We start from the raw sequence: 23,462 nt of genomic DNA on the forward strand, positions 1-23,462 counted from the left end.
GGTGAAGCTTCAGCATTAGTTACTAAAGGCCTCCTGTATTGAAAAATTTAGGATCATCTGTGAGTTGTTCAGGGGTATCTCTGACAGAGCAATATTGGCCGTGTTCATCCTAGTACCGGTTCTTAATATTGCGTACCGTAGTTGTGTATAAGGGAATCTTTAGGCCTTTCTTGCAGGAATTGTCTTCCAACTAGAGAAGTTTCTGTTCCTGGGGTCTTCTAATCTAAATCTGGTGAAGTCGATTGCTCTGAGTCTTGAGCTCTGACTTGTGTGGTTTTTTCTGTGTACTCCTTGAACCAGTTCATCTTTTATGGTGGTTTTAGCTGCTACAAAGGGGAAAGACAAAATCAATCATACACTGCTCTTCCCACAATGTTTCCTGCTGTCATGCCGAGTAATCCCTGCCCCTAATGATGGTACGGGAAAGGAGAAACTGCCCCATCCATACGCTCTGGACATTCTTATGATACTATGTAATACCTTCTAGTAAAAATAGGTTTAAATGCTCTGTTTTTTGGGGAGAGTGTTGTATGCAGGGATTCAGCTAAACTTTGGTTTGTGTGACCCACTCTCTACCTCTGGAGCTCAAGTTCTGGAGTCAGTATTGGTGAAGAATTGATTCTTCTGTCTCTGTTGGAGGAGGCGGTGGTGGGAGCGTAGGGGTTGAGAAACACGGCTGGCCAAAACAGCCTCGGCTCACCCTATGGGGTTTACACATCTCAGGAGTGGAGTAGATGGGCATGGTCTTTCTGAAAGAATCTCAGTTACTGAAGGTAAGTAGATGTCTCACCTAATCTAGTAAATATTTTTTTTAATTGTTGGACTGTTAATTCATTTTAATTAGTCTTATCTGTAATTTAAACAGAATCAGTTTACTAATACTTTAGAATTCATCAATAGCCAGAACTGTAAATAATAAGTGATTGCAAATTCACCACATTTGTTGCCATGAAATAAGGTTTCTGCTTCTGTAGCTTGCCATCTTCAAGGACAGTTCAATTGGTGCTGGTTGCTACTGTCTTTCAGGCACTTGAGCAAAACCAAACATAATATGAAGTAGACTATTACTTATGGATTCACAAACTATACTGGAAATATATAGTATTTTAAATTTCTTTTACAAGATACTAAATCTCATCTATCATTTAAAAATCAGAAGAATTAAATGTAATAATCTCCGAGCATGCAGTGGCTGAATTAATTGTAGAACTGAGCTCAGTCCTATCTATGACTCTTGCTTTTCTCTGTATGAGTTAAAGGGTATTTCTTTGACTACTTGAAGAGCTTGCACCTCCTGCCTGTTAGTATTTAAGATGAATTAGCCTTTTCACAGGTAGAGTGATGTTGTTTTGAGGAATACCAGTGACACAGACCCTTTCCAGAAATTTGTGTCCACTTGATAACCATCTTATGAGCAAGAGGTTGGTATTGGAAGAGGTGAATTCTGGTTAAGTCTGTCTTTCATGGCTCCAGATGTGATCAGAAGAGAAAGTACCTTCTGCTCCCAGTTACCGCTTCTTGTGTCCTTGTTAAGCTTTTAAAATTTTATGCAAAATAGTATGGTAACAGGCCAGAAAAGATGGACAAACAGTTAAGGTGTTGTGCTAGTTTGTAGCAAGTATCGTTTTTAGATGCTTTTAAAATACCTAGATTAATTTGAAGTATTCTGATGAAAAAAGGACGTCAGGCAGAGGTGGGCAAAGAAACTCAGTTTACTGATGGTATTGATACTCTAATTATTTGCAATTTTGGGTGCCACAGTCTAGTACGTCAGACTTTTTGACCTATCTCTAAAAGGTTTGAAACTGAAGGAAATACGAATGGTAAGAATCCATTCAAAACTGGTAGATGGGGGGGCGGGGGCGGACGACGGACGACGGACAACAACGACCGTCTCTGCTCAGCCTTCACTTTCAGGAGGGCTGCCCTTTTCCTTTTGTGACTTCAGTCTATATGTTTTCCAGTAAAGGAGATTGACAGTTGTTCTTGTGTTGAAGGAAGGGGCTTATGATTGTTTTTTTTTTTTTTTCTGGTGTCAAGAGAAGCCTTCAGTTTATATATTTGGTTTAATTAAATGTTTCTTCTATTCAGCTACACGTACAGCTTCTGTGATGAGTACTGAGATGGAGCTACCAGCCCAAGCTTATTTGTATGTTAGTGTTCCTGTGTCTGAACTGAACCTGGTCAAAACTCCCTGCTCCATTTTCAAATTTTAAACGGACACTTCTAGGACCGTAGAAATTTTGTCTGTCAGCGTGTACCAGCTGATTCAAAAATGTAGGCAGTCAGAAGAAGAAAATGACCAGCCTTATTCTAAAAGATTGAATTTGGATTTGAAAGAATTCTGAAAGTCAAATTGCAATAAGACATTTAAAATCCTGCTGGGATTTTGCTCAGCTTGATACACAGTTTTAACAACAACAAAAAAAATTCTTGGTACCACGTAGTTTTTCTGTTGAATTGATCGGTTTGTTATTAAACAGTAACACCTGTCTCGTAACTTCTCCCACCTTCCTTCTCGCTCTGTCCGTCGTGCAGTCTGATGCTGGGGTGAGAGGCAGTAGCCACAGTGCTAGCCCCTCGGGGGCTGCCCTTGAAATTCTGTCTCATACACTGACTGCTAACGGAGCAGCCGTTCATTTCCCATAGCCTGTCTAGCTGCTCCTGGCAGCTGCCCACTGCTGCCATCCTGATCTGTAGTTAGATCGATAATATAAAGGTCAAAAAAACTCTTTTAACTTACAAAATTATCCACCACATTTGTATCATGTTTAGTAAAGTAAAAGCAGTAATATTACTGCTTTTAAAAATTATTATGATTTTTTTAAATAATGCATACCTTGTGTTTCTGTGTCATCAGCTCAACTATCCAGATGCAGTAAGGGTCTGCGTGTGGACTACAGAGCACAGGTCTTTGTTGCGGTCATAAATGCAATGTAACTCATAAAAGTGATTCCAGACTGAAGGCTGTCGGTACTGTATTGCCATCTGATAGGGCCAAGGGGAGACTGAGAAGCTCCTTTCTGAACCTGAGTAAATAATGAAGTGGCTTGCTTGAGGTTTTTGCAGCTCTAGCAGTACAGTTGGTTTAAAGCTGCTTTGGGTATGTATACGTGAAAATACAGCCTCTTGTGTGGCTGCAGTCTAGACACAGCTCATGGGAGAAGAAACTTGCAGTATTCACACGAACTCTGTTTGAACATGGCTGCTGAAAACTGTAAGGCAGTTGACTGAGGAATAAATAAGTGTTTTATGAGTCCGTTAGCTTGTGCTGTTGGTAGAGAACGATGTGAATAACTGCTGTGCAAGCAGCATTTCAAGTTAACTCCACCAGGGAGACTCCAAAAATAAACTCCATGGTGGCAGCATTGAAAGTTACTCTTGCAGCTTTGACTCCAAAAATAAATGCTGTACCCACAGCTCGTAAAACTAAAGGAGCCTGGGTGTCATCCCCTGTCCCAAGCTGTAAAGAGAAGCTTGCACCATCTAGAGGAAAAGAAATGATAGTTGATGTGTTAGAAAATGGACCGGAGAAAAAAAATCACAAAATCTCACTTCCTGTGTTAGTTTCAAAACACAGAAGAGTAAATATTTGCAGATTCTAGAGCTATTTTTGCACTTTCCTCAAATCACATGAGGAAACAAGGATCAGCAGTGCAGAAAATAGGCTAAAGAGATGGGGGAAAAGCCCTGAAGAAGAAATGAAAGTTTCATGGAACAGCTAGCCTTGTTTGTATTTTCAAGTATTTTTGTATGTTATTAATGTGTGTAAGTGTATGCATTGATTTATTAACATATCCTCTAATTATTTCTAGTATAATGGGAACAAAGACTTTCCCAAGGAGTTCTAACTTCATAAACTTCTTGTGAGCCTTGTGTTCATTTAAAGTCGGGGCAAGAGGCTCTGTTAGAGGTGGTTGGTGCTGGGTTGCTCTAGAGGTAGGTGGGGTCTGTTGATCACTCTTACTCAAGCCGAAAGACTTATTTTTGCATGCTTCAGGAAGTTATTTAGAGAAATTGTCTTTTCTTAGGTAACTTAGTTTTCCATAGAATAAGGTAATGCTGTGGCTTAATCCAGAGGCTGCTCAGAGTGTCTTCCTGGACTGTCCATCCCGAGAAATACTCGGGGGCAGAACCTCGCCAGGTGAGCCCTGAGACCGCTGCAGAGCCGGCCGTCGCCTGGGTGGCACCTAAACTAGTCTGGGATTTGGTGAATAAAACACAGCGCTTAAATTTGGCTGTCGTTTCCTGGCAGGCTGCTTGCGTGGGGCTGGGGCACGCGGGTAAGTACAAATGTTCACGTCTCAGCTGTGAAATGGGGATAATGCTTAGCTGTGCTTGGAGATCTCTGCGTGAGAGGTGTTACACGTGCACTTCTCCAGCAGTGGCACGTCTAAATACCAGTTTGGATGTTAGAGAGACCTGTTTGTGCCAGACCAAAAACTTGCAGTTTTGGAAGCTGGAAGAAACTTCAGTGGGAGGGCAGAATAATACTGAAGTCCTTTTGACAAACTCGTATTGCTTTGGCTGGATATTTGTTGGCGGTTCAGTCTTAGTTTTTACTTTTAAAAGTAAGTGTTTTACTTACCCTTAGGTAATAACTTTCACTTTATTTCTTGGGAAACAAAGCAGAAGCTCAGTTGCAAAGATACTGACTTTCGATTGGGATTTCTTTGCCTACAAAATACAGTTTACCTTCATATTGAGGAATGGTATTTTAAAGGATAACTATGGCTGTCTCTTCTAGACTTGAACAGTGATTATTTTTTTATTTTTTTTTTTTTTTTACTAGCCTTGTCAGCAGACCCCGGAGAGCAGATTCCAGTTTATTGCAAATTAATTGTAAATACAAACATGGTCAATTTTTAAAATAGGTGGTCTTGTCTCGTCTGAATGTACAGACACCTGCGTTCCTCTTTGAGATTCATCCCTGATTTATTTTTGTCCTTTTAGGGACTACTTGCATTCTCCTTTTAATTTCAAAGTTGAAGCTTCAAAATTCATTTTGAGCAGTTTTGTTTGGGTTTTGTTTTGTTTTGAAACCTTACATGCAGGAAGCAAGTAATCTATAGGCTATGCTTCAGCATAGTTGAATTAGAAGTTCAGTGTGTAAAAACTGGATGACTAAATTGTTTAATTTGTGCTCTAGATTTACTTTTTTCTAGTTTTTATAGGTCACCACTGCTGTTTCAGAATTTATATTGGCACCTTAGATTTCAGGAACTTTTTTCCACTGATAAAATAAACATCTAAAAATCTGCAGTTTTTCCGGAGAGCAGGAGGAATGATTGTTTTTTGCTACCTACTCAGACGGCCCTTGTCAGGGGATCAGCTTTAGGAAAAGCGGCAGAACAGTGTTACTGTGAAGTTGTATTTCTGTTGATTTTAGAGCTTTTATTACTTTGCGCAGTCCCTTTTGGCTCACATAAACCCCTTGCTCCTGCCTTACTTGTCAGTACTTGGTCATTTGCAAAGGTCAGGAAAATAGGAAGAGTTTACAGCAGTCAGTCTCTGCCCAGTATGAAACGTTAATCCTCGTTCGCCAGACACACACTCACCTTAAACAGCTTAAAAATCTATTTTTTGCGTTTCACGGTTAATCCAGCGCTGAGCCGGATTAGCGATGCCGTGTGCCGCTAACAATGGGTGCGGAAGCTCGGCGCGTACGGCGGCAGCGGCGTCAGGCCTTTCGGCGTGGCGGGGGACGGGACCTCTTGGCGAGCGGGACCTTTGCTGATGTGCTCAGCACGTCGGCGTTGACCCAGCTGCCGGACAGCGGTGGCCTTCAGCGGGGCGAGGAGAGAGCCTGGACGGCATCAGAGAAATGGCTGAGCGCCTTGCGCTCTCGTCTTTCTCCAGGTTGTAACAGTGCGCAGCCAGGATCCGCGGTTTTGAAATAACATCGGTTGGACTTTTCGTATAAATAGGGAAATTGTGCTGCCTCGTCCTCGGTTGTTGGTGCAGGTGCCGAAGGAAGATAGCTGAGGTATCGTGAATGCAGATTACCTGTGCTGTGGCGTTGGTAGGTTTTAGCAGCGTGGAGAAGTGTGCCTCGGAGACGCTTTTGGACAAGTCGGTCCCATTTCTCCGGTGTATTCTGTCTACGCTGGCGAAGAGCTGCAGAGCTTTAGTCCCACTCCAGTGCAGCTCTCCTGCAGCTGGCAGCATTTTTCGGGAGGCTGGGTGGTGGGTATCATGCACCAAGAGTCTTGCTTATCTGGGACCCGCTCTGAGATCCCAGTGCATCGGGACCTGGGGCCGGTATGAGAGTTGCTTGTCACTAGGGAAGTGCTGAGCTGCAAGAGCTGAAGTTTATTTCCCGATTTATCTCTGCGCCCCTGTGCTGTGCAGAGGAACGTTTAAAACTTTGCTCTTCAAGCCAGTTCGCCAGGAGGGCAGGGTTCCCAAACGGAAACACTGCATCCCATTTTAGGCACAAAAAAAGAGATGTGAGAGAAGAGAGTGGTGGCCAATTTTTCTCAACTACCTCTACTGTCTTTCTCTCTTCCCCCCCGCCCCCCTTGTTGTAGTTGAAAGTCTCCTGTCAGCACACTGGGTCTGATGCATAGTAAAGTTCAGATATGGTAAAGTTCTTGAGAAACAATATGCATTCAAACAACCTTTTTTCCCCAATGTTTTGAACACCTTTTTTGAAGGTTAACCTGTGGCGTTGTCCCTAAATATTGTGTAAAGACCACTGGAAAGATTAGGGGGTTCTGTTTGGTTTTCCGTGTTTATATTGCCTCTAGCAGCGCCATTTTAAACTATTGGGCTTGTCTGTATTCCTCAGCCACCTGGAGAAACAGTAAAGTTGGAAGTAATAGTTTTTTAGACTGTAAATTCTGTCATGTTTTCAAGAAATTGGGGGGGGGGGGGAGGAGCGCTCTCAGGAAGCAGGATGCAGTAGGAAATTAAAATCCAGATTCAGTGACCTTTTTAGCTAAGAGCTTCTCATGGAATTAATCCAGCCCTGAGCTAAATTAATTTTTTTCTAAAGGATTTGTTTTCTTTGGATGCACAGCTGTTTGGCTTTTCTCTCCTGACCCAAGCGGAGTACGGAGTGGAGGTTCGCCTGCTGTGCTGGCGTCGTTGCAGCCATAGCAGTGCAGGACAGATAGCCCCGTAGCGACAGGGACACAGGGGTAGGTATGGAGCGCGGGGCTGGCATGGCCACCTGCTTGGGTTTGGTTCCTACTTGAGGTTTGGTTGTTTTATACGAATGCTGAAGCGTGTGAGGCAGTGGGCAGAAGGCGCCAGGTCGCTCTTCGTTTGCCTCGAGACCGTAGCAGTTTGTTTCCATCTCTGGGCCTCAGTTTCCCATCTTAGTGCCAATAAGGACAGCAGCTTGCTCTCTGAAGTGTTTGGAGAGTCTTCTGCTGATAGCATTAGACCTAGGCAGTGATACACATGCTGTTTTGCGTTACAAAAAAAATCCTCTAAACCCGTCTGTGTTACGAGAGAAGTGATTCTCAACTCAGGCTTGTATGGGGATTTGCTATTAGCCATCATGAGACTAAGACTATTTAAATAAGTCTTCTCGTGTCAGCTGGATTTGGGTGTGCAGCTCAACTAGGAAAGATGATAGCCCACCAAGGTTGTTCCCACATACCAGTCAAGCCTTTCAGCTCAATTAGATGTGTTGAAATTTCACTTGTGATAAGTAACTTCAGCATATTAATACTGAAGTTAAATGTATTATTTCATTAGGTTTTTCAGGTTGGTACACTGAGAAATTGAAAAAGAAAACAAAAACTATCATGTCTTACCAAAGTACTTTAGCAATGTGTTTACAGAGAAGGGGGGACAGCGATGTACGTGCTCTGCACTGGACACGTGCTCCCTGAAACGCTGAGACAGCCCTTGTGTTTTGCTGTGCTTCCTCCATTCATGTGCAGTTGGTTTCACATCTGAATCCTGCTGCCTGAAGGAGACTTCTTCAAACCTTTTAGCACAATTAGGCTTAGGAGATACTTAGAATAACTGTGGTATGAAAGCTTTGAACTAGGAGTCACTTAACAGTCAGTTTTCCTTTGTAACTTTCAATGCTGTATCTTACTGGGTTTGTGCTTTTGGGATTTGGGGTTGGTGTGTTTTCTTTTTTTTTCTTTTTTTTTTTCCCCTTCCCCTTTAGGCCCCCCATGTTTATGTTTATCTGAAACATCTGCCACAGCGGTGTGACTTCCTGCTGCTCTGAACTCCGAGTGTTTCCTTCCTTTAACTTGACTTCGGTGTAGTTCTTCAGCAACAACAGTCTTGATTTTTCTTTCTTGTGCTGCTTGCGTTCCTATCTACAGACTCACAGAACGGTTAGTTGGAAAGGTACTCTGGAGGTCGTGGTCATTTGGCCAGCTCTGACGTGAAGCAGGACTGTTGCCAGCATTAGACCGAGTTCATCGTAGCTTCATCCAGCGGAGTCTGAGACCTCTAACACCTGCTAACCTGAAGGTGAAAATACAAGGTGTGGGGTCTGGGACTTCTGATCTTTAGTGTTGAGTGACACAAATATTCCTGAGGAGCCTTTCCTTGCTGGTTTCACTGCCTGGATGACAAGGCTTATATCCAGCACCCAGGAAAGAGGGTCGTACAGGGAGGGTTTCATCCTAGCTAAGTGAGTAGTGCTCTCTCTTTCTGGCATGATGACAAGAGAGCTGTTAAGTTCCTCTGGTGTGGTGCATGCAGGTTTTATCTCCCATTTGACAAAAGGTGGAACAGTTTTTGCTCTGGGTTTGATACTGCTACGTAGCTGTATGGTAACGTTTGATCCAACTCATGTATAGCAAAGAGACTCCGTCCCTTCTCCTTTTATTAAATTTTCATAGCTAAGGAATTCTGTGCAGTAGAAAAAGGTAATTCATGGCTGTCAAGTTGAAGGTAAACTTTCTGTTCCTGTTTCTGAAGATGGAAGGAGAAATTGAGTTAATCAGTGCAGTTAAGAGAAACAGCAATACTGAGTATGGCATGTAGAAGATAATGAGCCACTCAGTGAGAAGCTCAGTGACAGAGTCTCTAAACACTTAAATTAGTTGCCTTGACCCTTGTGCCCTACTTAGGTTGAATGGATACAGCTGATCTGTTGTTCACTGGTTTATTTTGCCCCCACAGTTAAAATCATATGTTTGCTGCTCCTACTTCAGAGTTTCTTTGGCTCTCGATTTTTGCAATGGACCTGTTATTTCAGGCTGGTAGGCTGTGAGTTTGGGGGCAGAGAAATTTTTTTGGCCTTTTTGAAGCCTTGATTGTGCTTGATGTTAATGGCAGTCTAAGATTTTGTTGCAGCTTCTGGCAGCAAGCTGTTTTCACATAATTTTTTTCTCAATGTAAATGATAACCTCTTACATGATGGTTTACTATGTATGCTGCTTAGATTAATATTCTCTTGAAAACTAATTGATGCTCCAGAAGATGCTCATGGAGACTTTATGTTCTTTCTTTGAATTCAAAATGTATTTTGTGTTTGCGGACTTTTAAATTTTACTCTTGAATTCACTTTCTATGTCCATCTTTGTTGTTTATGGCTGCCTTTTGAGCAATTTCATTTCATACCTTATAAAATTTGTTTATTTTTTGGCCTGGACTATGCTGCTGAAAGAGTAGGGTACAGCTACAGGGTCTAGGTGTGTTTTGTTGCTAGCAAATCCAGCCTAATTCTTCCATTAAATCATGAAAGTCTCATTTGAAACAGGGCAAGTAGCCCTGGGGGCGGGGGGGTGTGTTTCAGCTACGATGGCTACATTCTGTCTGTTTTTTTTCCAGCTTCAGTTCAGTCCTGACCAGTTTTGGATAACTATTTTGTCATAATTTTCCTGCTAAATTTGTTTTTCTCCTGCTTTTTGTATCCCATTACCTTTACTGTTGTACGGAGAGCTGTCATATTTCCCCTCAAATTTCCTTCTTCTGAACTGAACAAGAAAAGATTTTTTCTTTTTGTCTGAACTTGCATTTCTTTTTGTTTTCATCCATCGAGAAGTTCATTTGTGATAAGATGACCTTGGAGATTTTACATTATTTGTCTTAAGAAAGGAGTGGCTTTAACCTCTCCCAGGTTGCTGAGAGGCACGGCTGAAGATGATTGTGTTAGAAAAGCCTCAGGAATCTCCAAATTACATTTCGTCACATCACTATAGAAAATGAAAATGTCTTCTTAGCAAAATGTTCAGCTGAATCCAGAGGGATTCTTGGCTGCAGTTGCACTTGGAAAGTTACTTTTTGTAAGGAAGGAATGCATGTTATTTTTATTTTGGTATTTTAACACGCATTTGCATTTCCCAGAAGCATAAAGCGTGATGCTTCCCAGCCAAGATGATCAGTTACCTCTGAAATGGTTTTTGTTAAAGACGTAACGTCATTTGCTCATCCTAGATCCTGCAAAAGGGAGTTTTCAGCACCGGCAGGACCTGAAATGTCTGAGTGCAACCAGGCAGGTCTGCCTGCGGGGCACCAGCAGCAGAGCCACGCTCAACTTCTCTCTCTCAGCAAGGAAAGCTCCTGAATCATCCTGATGAAATTTTGAGATTATCAAGCTAAATTCCCCTTTCATGCCTGCGTTTAAGTAGAGTCTGCAGCCCGGTATCTAGCAAAGATGCTTTTAGGAGGTTCTAACAGCTTGGTGTGACTGCGGTGTTTCCTATCGTGCTCCTGGGTGTTCGCTGCCCTTCGCCGGTGCTGGAAGTGACGCCGTCTCCGTGACACCTGCAGGTTTACCACAGGAACGATGAGAGGCAGCATCCCTGCGCGGCACCTGTAGCGGCTTATTCCCGTGGTCCTGTAACTGCTGTGCTGAGCCCGGGGCTGGAGAGAAGGCGAAGCCCAGCTGTGGGGCGTGGGGCAGCCTGGCGAGGAGCTGCCCCGGGGCAGGGGGGAAGGCTGTAGGGGTGGGTGGGTGGGCTCAGCTGGGGACGGCTGGCTCTCCGTCCGGAGCAAAGCCCGCGCTGATACACACTGTTGGATTCTTAGGCGCTGGTTTTGGGGAGGGGGTTGTGTGTGTGTGTGTGTGTGTGTGTGTGTTTGGTGGTTTTGGGGTTTGTTTTGGTTTTTTTTCCGAAGCTTTAAACCAAAAAATCTTCATGGGAGGAACAGAATTACTTCAGGCCTGCCCTCTGTAATGCTTGTGAGGAGGGTCTGGGAAATGATGTCAGGCCCAGCCTTTGGAGCCAGTCGGGTTTAGGAGCAGCCTGGGGCATACTGAGCCTCCCGAGAAGGGATGGAGACCGGCAGATCCTGCCGAGCAGGTCTCACGCTTGCTGGGCAAGGCTCCTCAGCCTGGTGAACCTCATGGTGCAAACCGAAACGGAGCTGCAGGAGTTCGTGGATGCTGGAGTAAGGAGAGTGGCTCCGTTTCCCTTTTGCGTTTCATCCTGGCCTTTGTGCCTCCGTCTCCTTTTGCTTCGGTCCTTCTTTGCGTCAGTGCATATTTGAGATGTAAAAAATAACAAGCAATTCCACTACTTCAGTTTAGAAGAGGCGCAGATGTTGGTTCATCTGTGGCCCTGTGAAAATAGGCCAGTGTTTTTGCAGAAATCTGTGGGAGACTTGCTTGTGGGTGGCGATTTTAATTTTTTTTTTTCTTTTTTTTTCTGTTCCTGCTTGTTGTAGAAGGTCAAAGCAGCATCAGCTCTCTCTCCTTTATCTCTGTTACATGGCTGGTAGCAGCGACAGAACTTTGTAGACTCAACTTAAAAAGCAAGGCAGCATTTAGAATGTTTACTGGAAATGACTGTGAAATGGTGCCTAGAAGTGGCTCTATCAGTTTGTGAAAGAAGCTGCTGTGGGATGCTTAAAACCATCTGTCTTGTTGGTTTTGGCTCTTGTTAAAACTTGCAGAGTTGTTACAGCCAAGACGTGTTAAAAATGTGCATGGGATGAGATTGGTGTAGCCTAACAGTATTGTTTATTAATTAATAGAGCTGAGAAAAGCACTACTTGCCTGAGACCTTACCTTTGTTATTTGACCTAGAAAGATCCTACTTTTGTCTGCCTTGAAACCTCGCTTTTCTTGTAGTGGCTCATTATGTGATAGAATTTAGAATTGCTTAAAATTGTTTATTTAAGGAAGGTCTCTAATATTAGATATATGCAAGGAAAATCTGTAACGCAAGCAAAACCAGTATCATTTCTTCTCTTCTGCTAACAGTTTTCTCCTAGTATTAGGAGTATTCTCTGTTTAAAAAAAAAAAAAAAAAAATAAAAAATCTTACTTTTCCAGAATGAGTTTATCTTATGAGGTGTTTCTGGTTTATGAATTGTGTAAAGTGATGCCGTCTTTGTAATTCAATACTCAGTATCACTGGGCAATCAAAGAGAGATTTGGTATGTATGGTTTGTCCATACAGCAAGGCTTATCTTTTTTACCACAGTAGAGTAGAAATGCACGCTTTGTGGTTCTTTTACTGTCCTTGTGACTTCAACTTTGGAAAGACAGACCTAAAAGTACTGGTAGCAAAGCAAGTTGGAATGAATTCTTCCAGTGTTTTACACTATCCTGCAAAATGCAGCCAGGGAAGGGGATAAAATTAACAAGTTCATAAGCGCTGGACCAACCAGCCATGCTGGGCTTTTCTGGGTTTTCTGTTTGTTTTCTTTTTGAGGACAGAAGCTAAATAAACTGGACTTCATCTTTCTTTGTAGGTGAAATCTGTGATAAATCTGCTGTTTGCTGCCTACACAGGGGATGTGTCTGCACTCCGGAGGTAAAAATTGGTGTGGGGTTGGGAATAGGAATGCTGCTTGTTTGGTACCTGCTGTTCTTGTTTACTTACGAATATGCACACACACTTTGTCCCCCTTGGGGACGTCTGAGCTGCACTGGAGATTGAATATGTTCACCCCAAAACCACCAAACAAAAAAACCCAACCCAAACCTAACCATCAGAAAGGTACCCTCACCTATCCTGCAGTCCCATTCGTTTTCTGTTTCTTTGGATCATAGTGAAATACAATTCCTTAACCAGTTTTTTTATAGTGATGGCAGAAAATCCTAGTTGTACTCTCGCCTGCTTTATAATTCAATTCTGAAACAGCCACAAAAATTCAGGCTGGAAAATGCATGTTGTTGTTGCAGAGGCTAGGAAATCTAGCTTTGCTTTTTAAATCTGGAATAGAATCTGTCAACATTTAAAGTAATAAGGGTAAGAGACTAAATAAACATATTAATCTGGCTAGAATATATCTGAACATTGTTAGTGGGTGGAAAAATGTATATAGTTTAATTTTGCTGTCCCAGAGCACTGTAGCATGATGAAAGAACTCTCCCAATATGTTAACGCTGTTCAGGATTTTCAGACTTGGAGTCCTTCCTGGATTTCCTCAGCTGGCGTAAATTTACTTTGCCTTATATGACTTAGCTTGTCCATGTTAGATTTTAAATCGGATATGTTGACTGTTACGTTGCCTGCAAAGACATTTCATTTTTCTTTATAACAACTAGAGATCAGAAAGAAAGTTAAGCCCCTACCTTTTTGTGTTTTTTTTTTTAAAAGGCAAAGCAGTAAGGGCCCCTTTCATTATAACCAAAGGTATGATGTGCTTTTGGTGCTGTTGATATCATCTTGCAGCAGAAGTTTCATCGTTTCAGCATAGCAGTGTTGTTCCATGCTAGTTTTGTAACCTGTTTTAATTATGTAAGACTTTTCTCTGTAATCTTTTTTTTTTTTTTTTTTTTTTTTGTATTTTTAGATTTGCTCTGTCAGGAATGGATATGGAACAGAGAGACTATGACTCACGAACAGCCCTGCACGTAGCAGCTGCAGAAGGTAATGTCACCTCATAGATGATTTGCTATCTGTTAATGGAAACGTGGTCAGCTTTCTTTAGAGTATCCTCACTCTCTATACGTGATCAGCTTTATTTAGAGCATCTTCAGTCTCTATATGTGCTACATGGTCAGCTTTATTTAGAGCATCTTCACTCTCTATATGTGCATCCCTGCTTTTTAAAACTTTGTATTTATAGATACTTGTAAGTATGTACACTCACAAGCCTGCTTTTCTTACAGGACATGTGGACGTTGTTAAATTTCTACTGGAAGCATGCAAAGTGAATCCTTTCCCTAAAGACAGGTGAGCGGTTTTATTGCCAGTTGGGAGGACAGAGGCTCTAATAGCATCTCTCTAGCCCCCACGAGGAGAGGCAGCTATCAAATAAGAGTGGAATGTATTGAGCCAGTACACTGAAGCAGAAGGAACAGGATCCTGCTGGTTCTCTGTAGGTTCTGCAGAGCAAACAGGGATAGAAAAAATGGTGAAACCATTAAAACCGTTATTTAAAAGGTTATGCTCAGCTTATGAAGTATTTTCATAGTCACTGAATTTAGTGTAGTCTGTGTGCCTAATTATTAGCACAGTAGTATGTAAAGAACTAGATTTTTGGTGCTTTTGTACTTAGAATGCTGATCTTAAATACTGTGCTCCTTCCTTCCTTCCTTCCTTCCTGTAGGTGGAATAACACTCCTATGGATGAAGCTTTACATTTTGGACACCATGATGTATTTAAAATTCTTCAAGAATATCAGGTCCAATACACACCATCAGAGGATTCCAACAATGGAAAAGAGAACCGAACGGTTCATAAAAATCTAGATGGCTTACTATAATCATCTTCAGCTAGATCCTAAGAATCAAATCACTTACCTATTTAATTGTGGTATACATAAGTAATGAAGAGCGTGTGTGTTTCTATCTGATAGTGGTATATATTTTACAGAAGTCTCTGTTACTTCAGTGTTATGTTACAGGAGTTTCTATACGCACAGGACAAATCCAATCTCTCTCAAAAGAAACAAAACCAACTAAGAATCTCCCTCCATAATGTGAGCAATATTACCTCATGCTGCATATAATTGATGTATAAAAATATTTAGCTGTTGTTGGCTTTACTGTGCACTACTTAATTTATTTTTGTGTTCTATGTGAACTCTAGTCTGTGGTCAGGAATTTTTCTGCTGAATTTTTGTTTCTATAGCCCTCTGTTTCCAGTATGGCCAAGATGAGCCAGAGTACTGTCAGGTATGAGCGTCGGTGAGGTTTTTCAAAAGCTGATGCTGCTGATGTAGATTTAGGCTGGGTGTGTTAAGTAAGGATCTGCACTTAACTTTGGGAAGAAAAAAAAAATAAATCACACAACCATGTTTACATAATATAAATATCAACAGAGTATATAGCTGACAGTTGTGAATGGTCTAGGCTTGTTCTTAGAGATAGTCTTGTCAGGGAATCTGTTTTAAAGTTTGTTTGACCAAATGGCATAGGGGAATGTGACTTGTAACATCAAATGGTGTTTAGTGGGTCTTTTGTTTTTGAAGTGTTTCAGTTCCCTTTGTCTCGCCTCCCTCCTCTCCATGTTCAGCTGCTACAGTACTTCCCCTGTGCCTGGGGAAAGCGGGTGCTTCCACTCTATGCAGTTGTGTTCCTTGCAGGTATATTTGCACTACAGCAAGCCTTGACAAGCTGCAAAACCCCCCTTTTCGGCTCACGTGTGGTGTTCTTGGCGGTTGCACCAGGAACAGCGAGGGGAATGGAAGTATGTGAAAGGCAAAGTACTAAACCAAATATTACATGTAAATCTGACTTAATTTAGGCTTGTAATAAGGAACACGGATGGAGTAAAACAGCTTTAAGGAGCATAGAGCCAATCAAAGCATGAGCAGAGCGGGAGATAAGCCAAATTTTGGGGTATGTTCTCTTCTTGCACTACCATCAACCAGGGAGCGGGATATTGCATCAGTGGGATTCCGCTGGTGTAGAACAGGAGTTCAGCATCAGGAGCACAAGTAGGAGATGCCTTTCGTGGTGAACGGTGGCATTTATTGTCTTGGCACGTGCCCCGTCGTGGGAAATGCAGATACTGGTTGTTTGCAGAAGTACAGTGTTACAACAGTTCCCTATTCTGTGTGCAATTGCTTCTGCCAATGCTGTGGCATAAAACCTCAGAAGTGAGCAGTTGCTTAAAGTTGAAGAGTTCAATATTCACAAAACACCACAGTTGTTGGACATAAGCAAGAATTTTAGCACAAGAATTATAGGCAAGAATCGTTTAGCATATGGAAAAGGAGATTGTGCTTGAGAATTGCGTATATGGCTATTTTTATCCTAGCACATAGTGTACACATCACTAGTAGATCTCAAAGTTCAAATTTTCTGTGTGTAGGCACCAAAATCCTTCTGAAATAATGCCCAAATTCCTTCTAGAATGGCCCAAGCACTTTATAAAGATGAACCACATTACCCTCCTTTGCAAATGTGTACACTAAGGCATAGAGAGAAGTAACTTTTCAGAGTGACCCAGCAGGTCAGTATAGTTGAGAATAAATCCTGTTAAGTTCCTGTACAGTCTCTCGTTGATATGCCATACTGCCTCCCTGTCGGGAGGACAAATCTCATGGAAAAGTGCTTGATACTCATCACGAGCAGTGACTGTCCTCACGATGATGAAATCTTGGAAGAGTCCGAAAGTCTAAAGCTCTGAAATAGCATTTCGAAGCTGGCTGGCATGGTTATCAAACACTTTTTCTCAAAAATCTTAACTGTTCTTAAGCAGCTCTTTTTTTTTTTTCCCCCCTCCTGTTTCTTTTTTTCTGAAGATCAGCTATTTTTCTGAAGGCTTTTAACCTGATCTCTTCACGTCCTGTGTCACAGTCACCTTAGTTCTAATCAAGAACTAAACAAAATTTCCTCTGGCTCTTTATTGAGCCACATTGGTCACTGAATAGCACAAGGCCTTTTCTCTGCTGCACCCTGAACTAAATTCCAACATATTTTCTCTGGCAAGGGATCTGTCAACTTTAGCATAGAGGAGTATTTTCAGATGGATTCTAGTTTAGTGTTCTGTATCTCAGTGCTAATCTGACTTCTTCCATATTTTTTTCCTATTAAAACAGATCCTTTAGCTTCTCAGAAAAATACCTGATTTAGCTTGATTTAACTGAAATCTGCATTGCTCAAACTGGCATTTTAAAAAGATACACATATATAAAAAAAAAATCCCCAACCTACAAAAGAAGGATTTTAACTGAGTTAACATTAAAGATCATGGCTGTCCCTAAGCTTAACGCTTTCCTGAATCATACTGAGTGCTTTTAGCCAGTCTTCGCTTCAGTGCATTTTTGCTGGTTAGTTTTAATATTTTCTCATTGTGAGAAGATGCATTATTTTGTAATGTCCAATTCAGCGATGCAGCTATTTAGTCATGGCATTATTTATAAGTATATGCAGTACATTGGTTTGGCTGTTTATCATTCATGACACTGACATGTAGATTTTACCGTAAATAGCTTTTGGTTATCTTATCAAATGCCGACTTCCTATGCTCCAAAGAGGATTCCCCCACGCCTTTGTTTTTGTCATATATGTTTCTTCTGTATCACAACCTAAAATTGTTACGCTAACTTAATGCTTTGTACTCAGCAATATTGTGATAGTCTTAGCATTAATTAGCCTATCTTTGTGAACAAAATGTATTGTACCAGATTTTTTTGCTTCAGAGCTGGACTATCGGTGACTATACTTCTTGGCAGTGTACTTCTGGTCATTGTAACTGACTGGGCTGATCTTGACTTCTAGATTCTGTATTGTGGGGAACAGACAGTGATGAATGTATTTCTAGCAGTTTCCCATGAATGAATGAATCTAAACTTGAGCTGTACTGGTTCTGAAAATGAAAGTTATTTATTTTAAGAAATAAAATCCAGATAGTGTTGCTTTTTACAGCATAATAAATGGAAATACCAAGATCACAATGATGGTGGTGGGTTTTATTGATTATCTACGTGACTGCCATTGAAATAAGCCTTCAGTCATAGGGAAGGCTGCCCAGGAAAACCTACTCTGGTCATTTCCATTGTGCAAAGCTTACAGGAAACCAAAATGAGTTTATCTGATCTAGCTTTGCTTTTTTTCCTTTTTTTTTCTTTTTGTTTGTTTGTTTGGGGGGGGTGGGGGTGGGGGTGATTTCTTGGGGTTTTTTAACCTGTACTTCTAGAGTTGTGTCCTTTCAGTGGTTGCTTTTTTGTTAATGCTAGGGTTCTTAAGTGGATTGGCCAAGTGCCCTCAACAGCTCTAGCTCTCTTTTGCCTACTCTTCACTCCTGCTATCCTTCATCTCACGAACAGTTTCTTTCCTTTATTATTCTTCTGGCTGCGTAGTTAATATAAAAGCCTGACAAGTGTGAGGCAAAGAATCATGTCACTCACTAGCCCCAGAGAAAAATGATGCAGCAGTGGGCTGGCTTGATAGCTCACAAAGTTCAGCTATACATCAGTTATCCTACTGATAGAAATTCAAGTTGAGTTTATTGAAGCTTGGTTGGGGAAGAAAAAAAAAAATCAGTGTGCTACAAGCAAAAATAAAATTATACTAACAGCCACCTTCTAAGAACTCTGTAATGCAGACTGACCTGCAACAATGCAGTGAATTAGAAGCAACTATTCTTGCCTTAGGCTTCAGAGCTGTAACTGTTGAGTTGCACAAACAAGTTTAAAATGAGATGCACAGTAAACTATTGGCAGATACATCATCTTTATAACAGAAGTAGCGAAACATGAGAGAAAGGGCAAAAGTGTCAACTGACAGTTCCATTTATTTAAAATGGCAAGAGAGTACTCCATCGGGGAAAAACCCATTCTTTTAGAACTATTGGCCTTGTAAAGACAAAGCCATGAATAAGGCCATTGCTTTAAATCTCACAAGAAAGTTTCACCATGGTTGATAAAATTGAAGTATAAACGTAATGAAAACAAACTGCTGCATATAGAACATCAGCACAAGGTGTAGCTCAAACAAATACTGGATTTTTTGCATTACAATACAGATCCGCATTCAGCTCGTTATAATAAGATAAAAGCATTAAGTCACCAGTTGTGATATTCTGTATCACTGTTAACCTCAGTAACCCAGGGCACCAAAACTAAGTCAGTTTAGCAATGCTTTCCATTTAAATACATACTACATGCTCTAGATAGGTCCTTTAAATTTTCTTTCTCTTGAGCTTTTGCAGGGGGCACATCGGTCCTCCTAGGCACAACACACTAAATTGAACCAGTCATTTATTTTCTAAGCAGCAGCTGATCAATCTAGCATTTCTGAACAGTAGAGAAGCAGCTCTGCAATCCCTGTGAGGCACGGTGGCCACTGCTGCCCTCCCAGGCATTGGGAATAGACAGCAGTGGCTTGAGAACTTGCAGAAGCAACTGGGTCACTCGCAGCCAGGTTGAGGTTGGCAGGGACCTCTGGAGGTCATCTTGTCCAACACCCCTGCTCAAACAGCATCACCTAGAGCTGGCTGCCCGGGTCCTGTACCTAACACATGGGATCCAGCATGAGTGTTTGTTGCGCCTGAACACTGTCTGGTGGGGTCACTATTAGCTATCTGCATAGGCTGCCATAGGGCTGTCAGGATGCAGAGCGCAACAGAGCCAGTAGCTGACAGGGTGTTGATTTTGAGTACACTGAGCGGCTGTGCGTCGGTAACGCTGTCTTATAAGGCTGTACCCTGGCTGGGGGCTGGTGAAGTGATTCACTGGCGCTGTGAATCTTTCCTGGCCAAGGGCACTTGACCATATTTTTAATTGTATCCTTTAATTTCATATCTGCTATAAGGGATAAGATGCTTTGCATTAATGAGAGTCATGACATTCATGTGATACCAATATGATCGTTACCATTGTTTTAACTGTAGTATTTTGCACAATAATAGTAGCTGTAAGTGTTGTTATTTTGGTAGATCAATTAAAGATTATACTCAGACAAATAACCGCTGAGAATAATGTCTCTTACTCGAAACTTAGGAATGATCAAGATTGAACCATGATCCTGTAAGATACCTGTCGAATGTTTTCAGACATTACTAACCAGATATTGAGTATTAGTTATCCCGGCTCTATTCAGTTTGGTTTTTGAAGCTTGAGTAGATTGACCGGATTTGGTATTTTGGAGACAAATATAGCAAATTGAATTGGGTGAAAGTAAGACGAGTGAGAAGAGCTACAGGCTGAAAATTTTAACAAAGTTGTTATGAACCAGCCCTCAGCTACTTAACCTCCCCTTTCTGAAATCTACCCAACATGATCCCCACTTTTATTGGATTGTGGCAGTGTTCTGCAGTCCCTCTGCTCAGCTGCATGCTAATTACCAGTCTGGACTAATACATGCCCTTAGTCGAAGAGACCAGCTGCTTAAGATAACTTTGCCTCTTAACTGTGAGTTAATTATCTTCAAACATCCTGAGAAGCAAACCTGTTCCTCCTCTGGTGGAAGCACACCTTTATCCTTCTAAGTACTAGGGATTGCATATCCTGCAGCCATTATTCAGTATAAATGTAACTAACTTCTTCACTTCCCTGTGCCTTATCCCCAGTTGCAAAAACACTTCATTATCAAAGCCTGTAGGGTCTTCTAGGTATTCAAGTCAACAGTTAAATAAAAGCCCTGGTTCATAGTACATGAGAAAATAAAGTTCCAGTCCACCTGTTACAACCTAAATGGGGCATGTATTACCATAAAAGATAGGAGTGACCAGATCCTCACCTTAGTAGATTAAGCACAGTGAGTAAAAACATACTCCATCCCCTTTTGCACTCTTTAAGAGTAGGTTCTTGTTTTGTCCAATGCTGTTGCTAGACAGCATGACTGCCGTTTGTGGAGGCTTTAGTCTTGATTGTACAGGTTGAGTTGCAAAGCTCAGCATGTGCCAATGCACCTTTAAGGTGGTGTCCTAAGAAGTGCTTGTTCTGAGAAAGATTGTGCTAAACATCCTACACAAGACCTTGCCCTAAGAAAAAAGCAAAAATGAAATGCAGGTAACATTTTTGGCTTAGGTTCTCTCAGTATGCTATGCCCTTAGAAAAGATAAAAACCAGGACAAACTTCAGCAGCACGTGGATTCAGTGTGGCATGTACCTGTGGAGTGTTTCTCTTCTCCTTTCTGTGATGCAGATGAAAAATCAAAGCTATAGAAGTTCTTCAGAAGTAGTTACGCCAAAGATGCAGGCTTTCTGAATAGCACCTCTGCAAAAGAACTAGCTTTCCTTTGAAGCCTTCTATGTACAGTCGACTGTTTTAAATGTTAAAATTAACTAACTCCCTTAAACAAAAAAATGCATGTTTCTCCTGTCACTGAGATCTCTCATTCCTATCCTCCTCTCTGGTACAGTTATCTCGTTAACTGGAAATTAAACAAAGAATTTCTAAACAAAAAAACTGCACATAAGGAGGCTACTCAGACTGCTGTTTATATTCCCATTAGTTAAAAATTGCTAATGGACCTTCAGGTTGAGAAACCAAAGAGTTGAAGTGAAGCATGTCACCAAGTTATTGACTGCAGAGCAGGATGCATAAGCTAATCAGCTGTGTTAATGATGCAGTAAAAAGCTCAACCTTTAAGTTGAATATGCTGAACACATCTGCAACAAGAAAAATAAATGTCAATTAAACAAGCCAAGTAAAGCTGTAATACTCTAGTCTTTGCTAACCACAGAGCACAACCAGGTCCTCCCCCAAATAGCACCAGATTCACATCTTGGGATCAAAGGGGGTGGGGGGAAGCCATGCTTTAATTTGGAATTTTTTTCTTAAGTACAACACAAAAGGACAACACTGCTCTGTTAACCAGCAGCACCTTGCCAGCCTTGGCAGGAGAACACTTCCAAGCTGCATACCTGCTCTAGCTTCCCTCCCCAGCCAGACCCCACAGAAAGGACTACAGCGTTATTCCTTCCTCCCTTCCTGTCTTCCCTCCCTCTGCAACATATACACTGGCAACTTCTCTCTCCTTCATCCGTATCCCCACAAACAAATGGAAAGAACATCTGAGAGCAATCCCAGTCTAACTCTGGATTCCCAGCTTTTCCTACACATTTGAAGAGATGCGTTCTTGAAGTGTTAGTTTGTGTTAAGTGTCTGATGTACGTTTGAAGGGGAAAAAAAAGGAAAAAATTACGTTCCAGCTCAATCCTCTTGCAAAAGGCTGTTTTATGATACATACCACAGTGTCAATCTCTGCTGGGCCCACCATCCGAGAAACCTCATCAAATTCTTCAGGAGACATGGGGAGTAGATTTTCTGGAGACTGAAGCCTGGAAGGGTGGCTAATAGAAGGAGAAGAGCAGGGACAAACCTTCACTAAAGAATTGAGGCACAGCTGGGCTACCATGTCTGGCTCTTGAGTCCAGAAGGGCTGCTAATGAGGTCTCTTGTGAAGAAGACCTAGCCTGTGAGCAATACACCATGCTTTGCAAAGGCAGCATGGCTTTAAATGAAAACTGGGACTACTCAGTGATCTACATTCTAATCAAACAAGTCCAACAAGTCTTTAACAACTTGCTTTTCAAGCAATTATTTTCCAGTACAACTTCCTGCAAGTTTCTAGGATTTTTACCTAAAAGTGATGTTTCAAACACAGCACTGCATGAATGTGGTGTGATCGGATCCTTAAAGAGAAAGAGAGGAAAGATTTGATGGGGTACCTACACCTTAAATACTGTGAAGAGACATGAACTACAGCTAAAAAGTTAGGATCAGTTCCAAGAAATCTAGCATTTTCATAGAAACTTACACTTCAGATACAGAGATTAACTCAGTCTTGATGTAGCCGTTTCCCTTGGGACCATCCAAATCCATAGGCTCTGGTGCTTCAAGAAGAAAAAAAAAGCATGTTGGTGTTTTTTTTTTTTTAGCAAGCTCACTTCACATTGCCATCTTTATTGTACCAAAAATAAAGCCTGTGACCCAGATAATATGCAAGTCTCTCTCATGAATTTTACAGCACTATGGTTAATTTATTCCATTTTTAGTCAGATTTTCTTTTTTCCTTTTATTTTCTTTTTTGCTTTTCCCCTATAGAAAATGGGGAACAAAACCTCCCCTAAAGTTTGATGTAACTGTACCAGGCCCACACAGCCAGGCTTTTACACATTAGTCCTGTGTTAACAGTCAAATACGAGCCATGGTTCCAGCTGTTAGTGAGAACCTACATCTCTGAAATACCTCACAGGCTCCCATGAAAGCTGAATTAGAGGGCAAGTGACAATTATGTTTTCAGTTTTTGACCTAACTAGATTTCATGATGTGCCTCTTTAAAACCAGACCTTTTCTTAACCTACTAAAGCTTAGGTGCCTGTTCTCACCTTTCAGCTGAGCAGCACTCAAGCATGGGATAGGCTGCCAAGATATTCAGTCCAACTGCTACCCTTTCCTTCTATGCCACAGAAATTATACAGCGCCCAAGTACCTCAAGAACACCACACACTGTATGAGGTATTCATAGCACTCACCCTCCTTAGGCCTGGAGTAGTATTTGCCAAAAGCATTGTCTTTGGGTATATCTGGGTACAGAAATCTCAGTGGATTTTCTGGAATGTTTTCAGCTGCCATCACTTTGTAGTTGCGAATGATATCAGGGAAGGTAACAGCAGAGAGCTCCTTCTTGGTGTACGGTTCTACCGAATGGAACTGGGGCTCTGCAGATAAGAGAAGCAG

General features: G+C 41.6%; 2 protein-coding genes across 9 annotated transcripts in view; one reads left to right on the forward strand and one right to left on the reverse strand.

The window, feature by feature from the left end:
- GLS (glutaminase) overlaps positions 1-17,725 on the forward strand; it is a 69,278-nt gene extending 51,553 nt beyond the window's left edge. Inside the window, exons 15-18 of the mRNA XM_049810418.1 lie at positions 12,625-12,686; positions 13,672-13,748; positions 13,991-14,054; positions 14,431-17,725. Of these exons, the coding sequence (XP_049666375.1) occupies positions 12,625-12,686; positions 13,672-13,748; positions 13,991-14,054; positions 14,431-14,587 (360 nt within the window). The 3' untranslated portion in view covers positions 14,588-17,725. The remainder of the gene's footprint in view (positions 1-12,624; positions 12,687-13,671; positions 13,749-13,990; positions 14,055-14,430) is intronic.
- Positions 17,726-18,263: 538 nt separating this feature from the next.
- The window catches only part of STAT1 (signal transducer and activator of transcription 1), a 29,324-nt gene continuing 24,125 nt past the window's right edge, over positions 18,264-23,462 (reverse strand). For 6 of the 8 annotated variants that reach the window (XM_049810338.1, XM_049810327.1, XM_049810322.1 and 3 more), the window contains 3 exons: positions 23,258-23,443; positions 22,540-22,615; positions 18,264-22,072 (listed from right to left, as the gene is read on the reverse strand). In XM_049810338.1, coding sequence (XP_049666295.1) covers positions 21,877-22,072; positions 22,540-22,615; positions 23,258-23,443 — 458 coding nt within the window. In that variant the 3' untranslated portion in view covers positions 18,264-21,876. The other 2 variants (XM_049810355.1, XM_049810364.1) reach the window with 2 other exon arrangements.

This window comes from Accipiter gentilis, chromosome 1, assembly GCF_929443795.1.
Source record: "Accipiter gentilis chromosome 1, bAccGen1.1, whole genome shotgun sequence".
Classification (NCBI taxonomy): Eukaryota; Metazoa; Chordata; class Aves; order Accipitriformes; family Accipitridae; genus Astur; species Astur gentilis.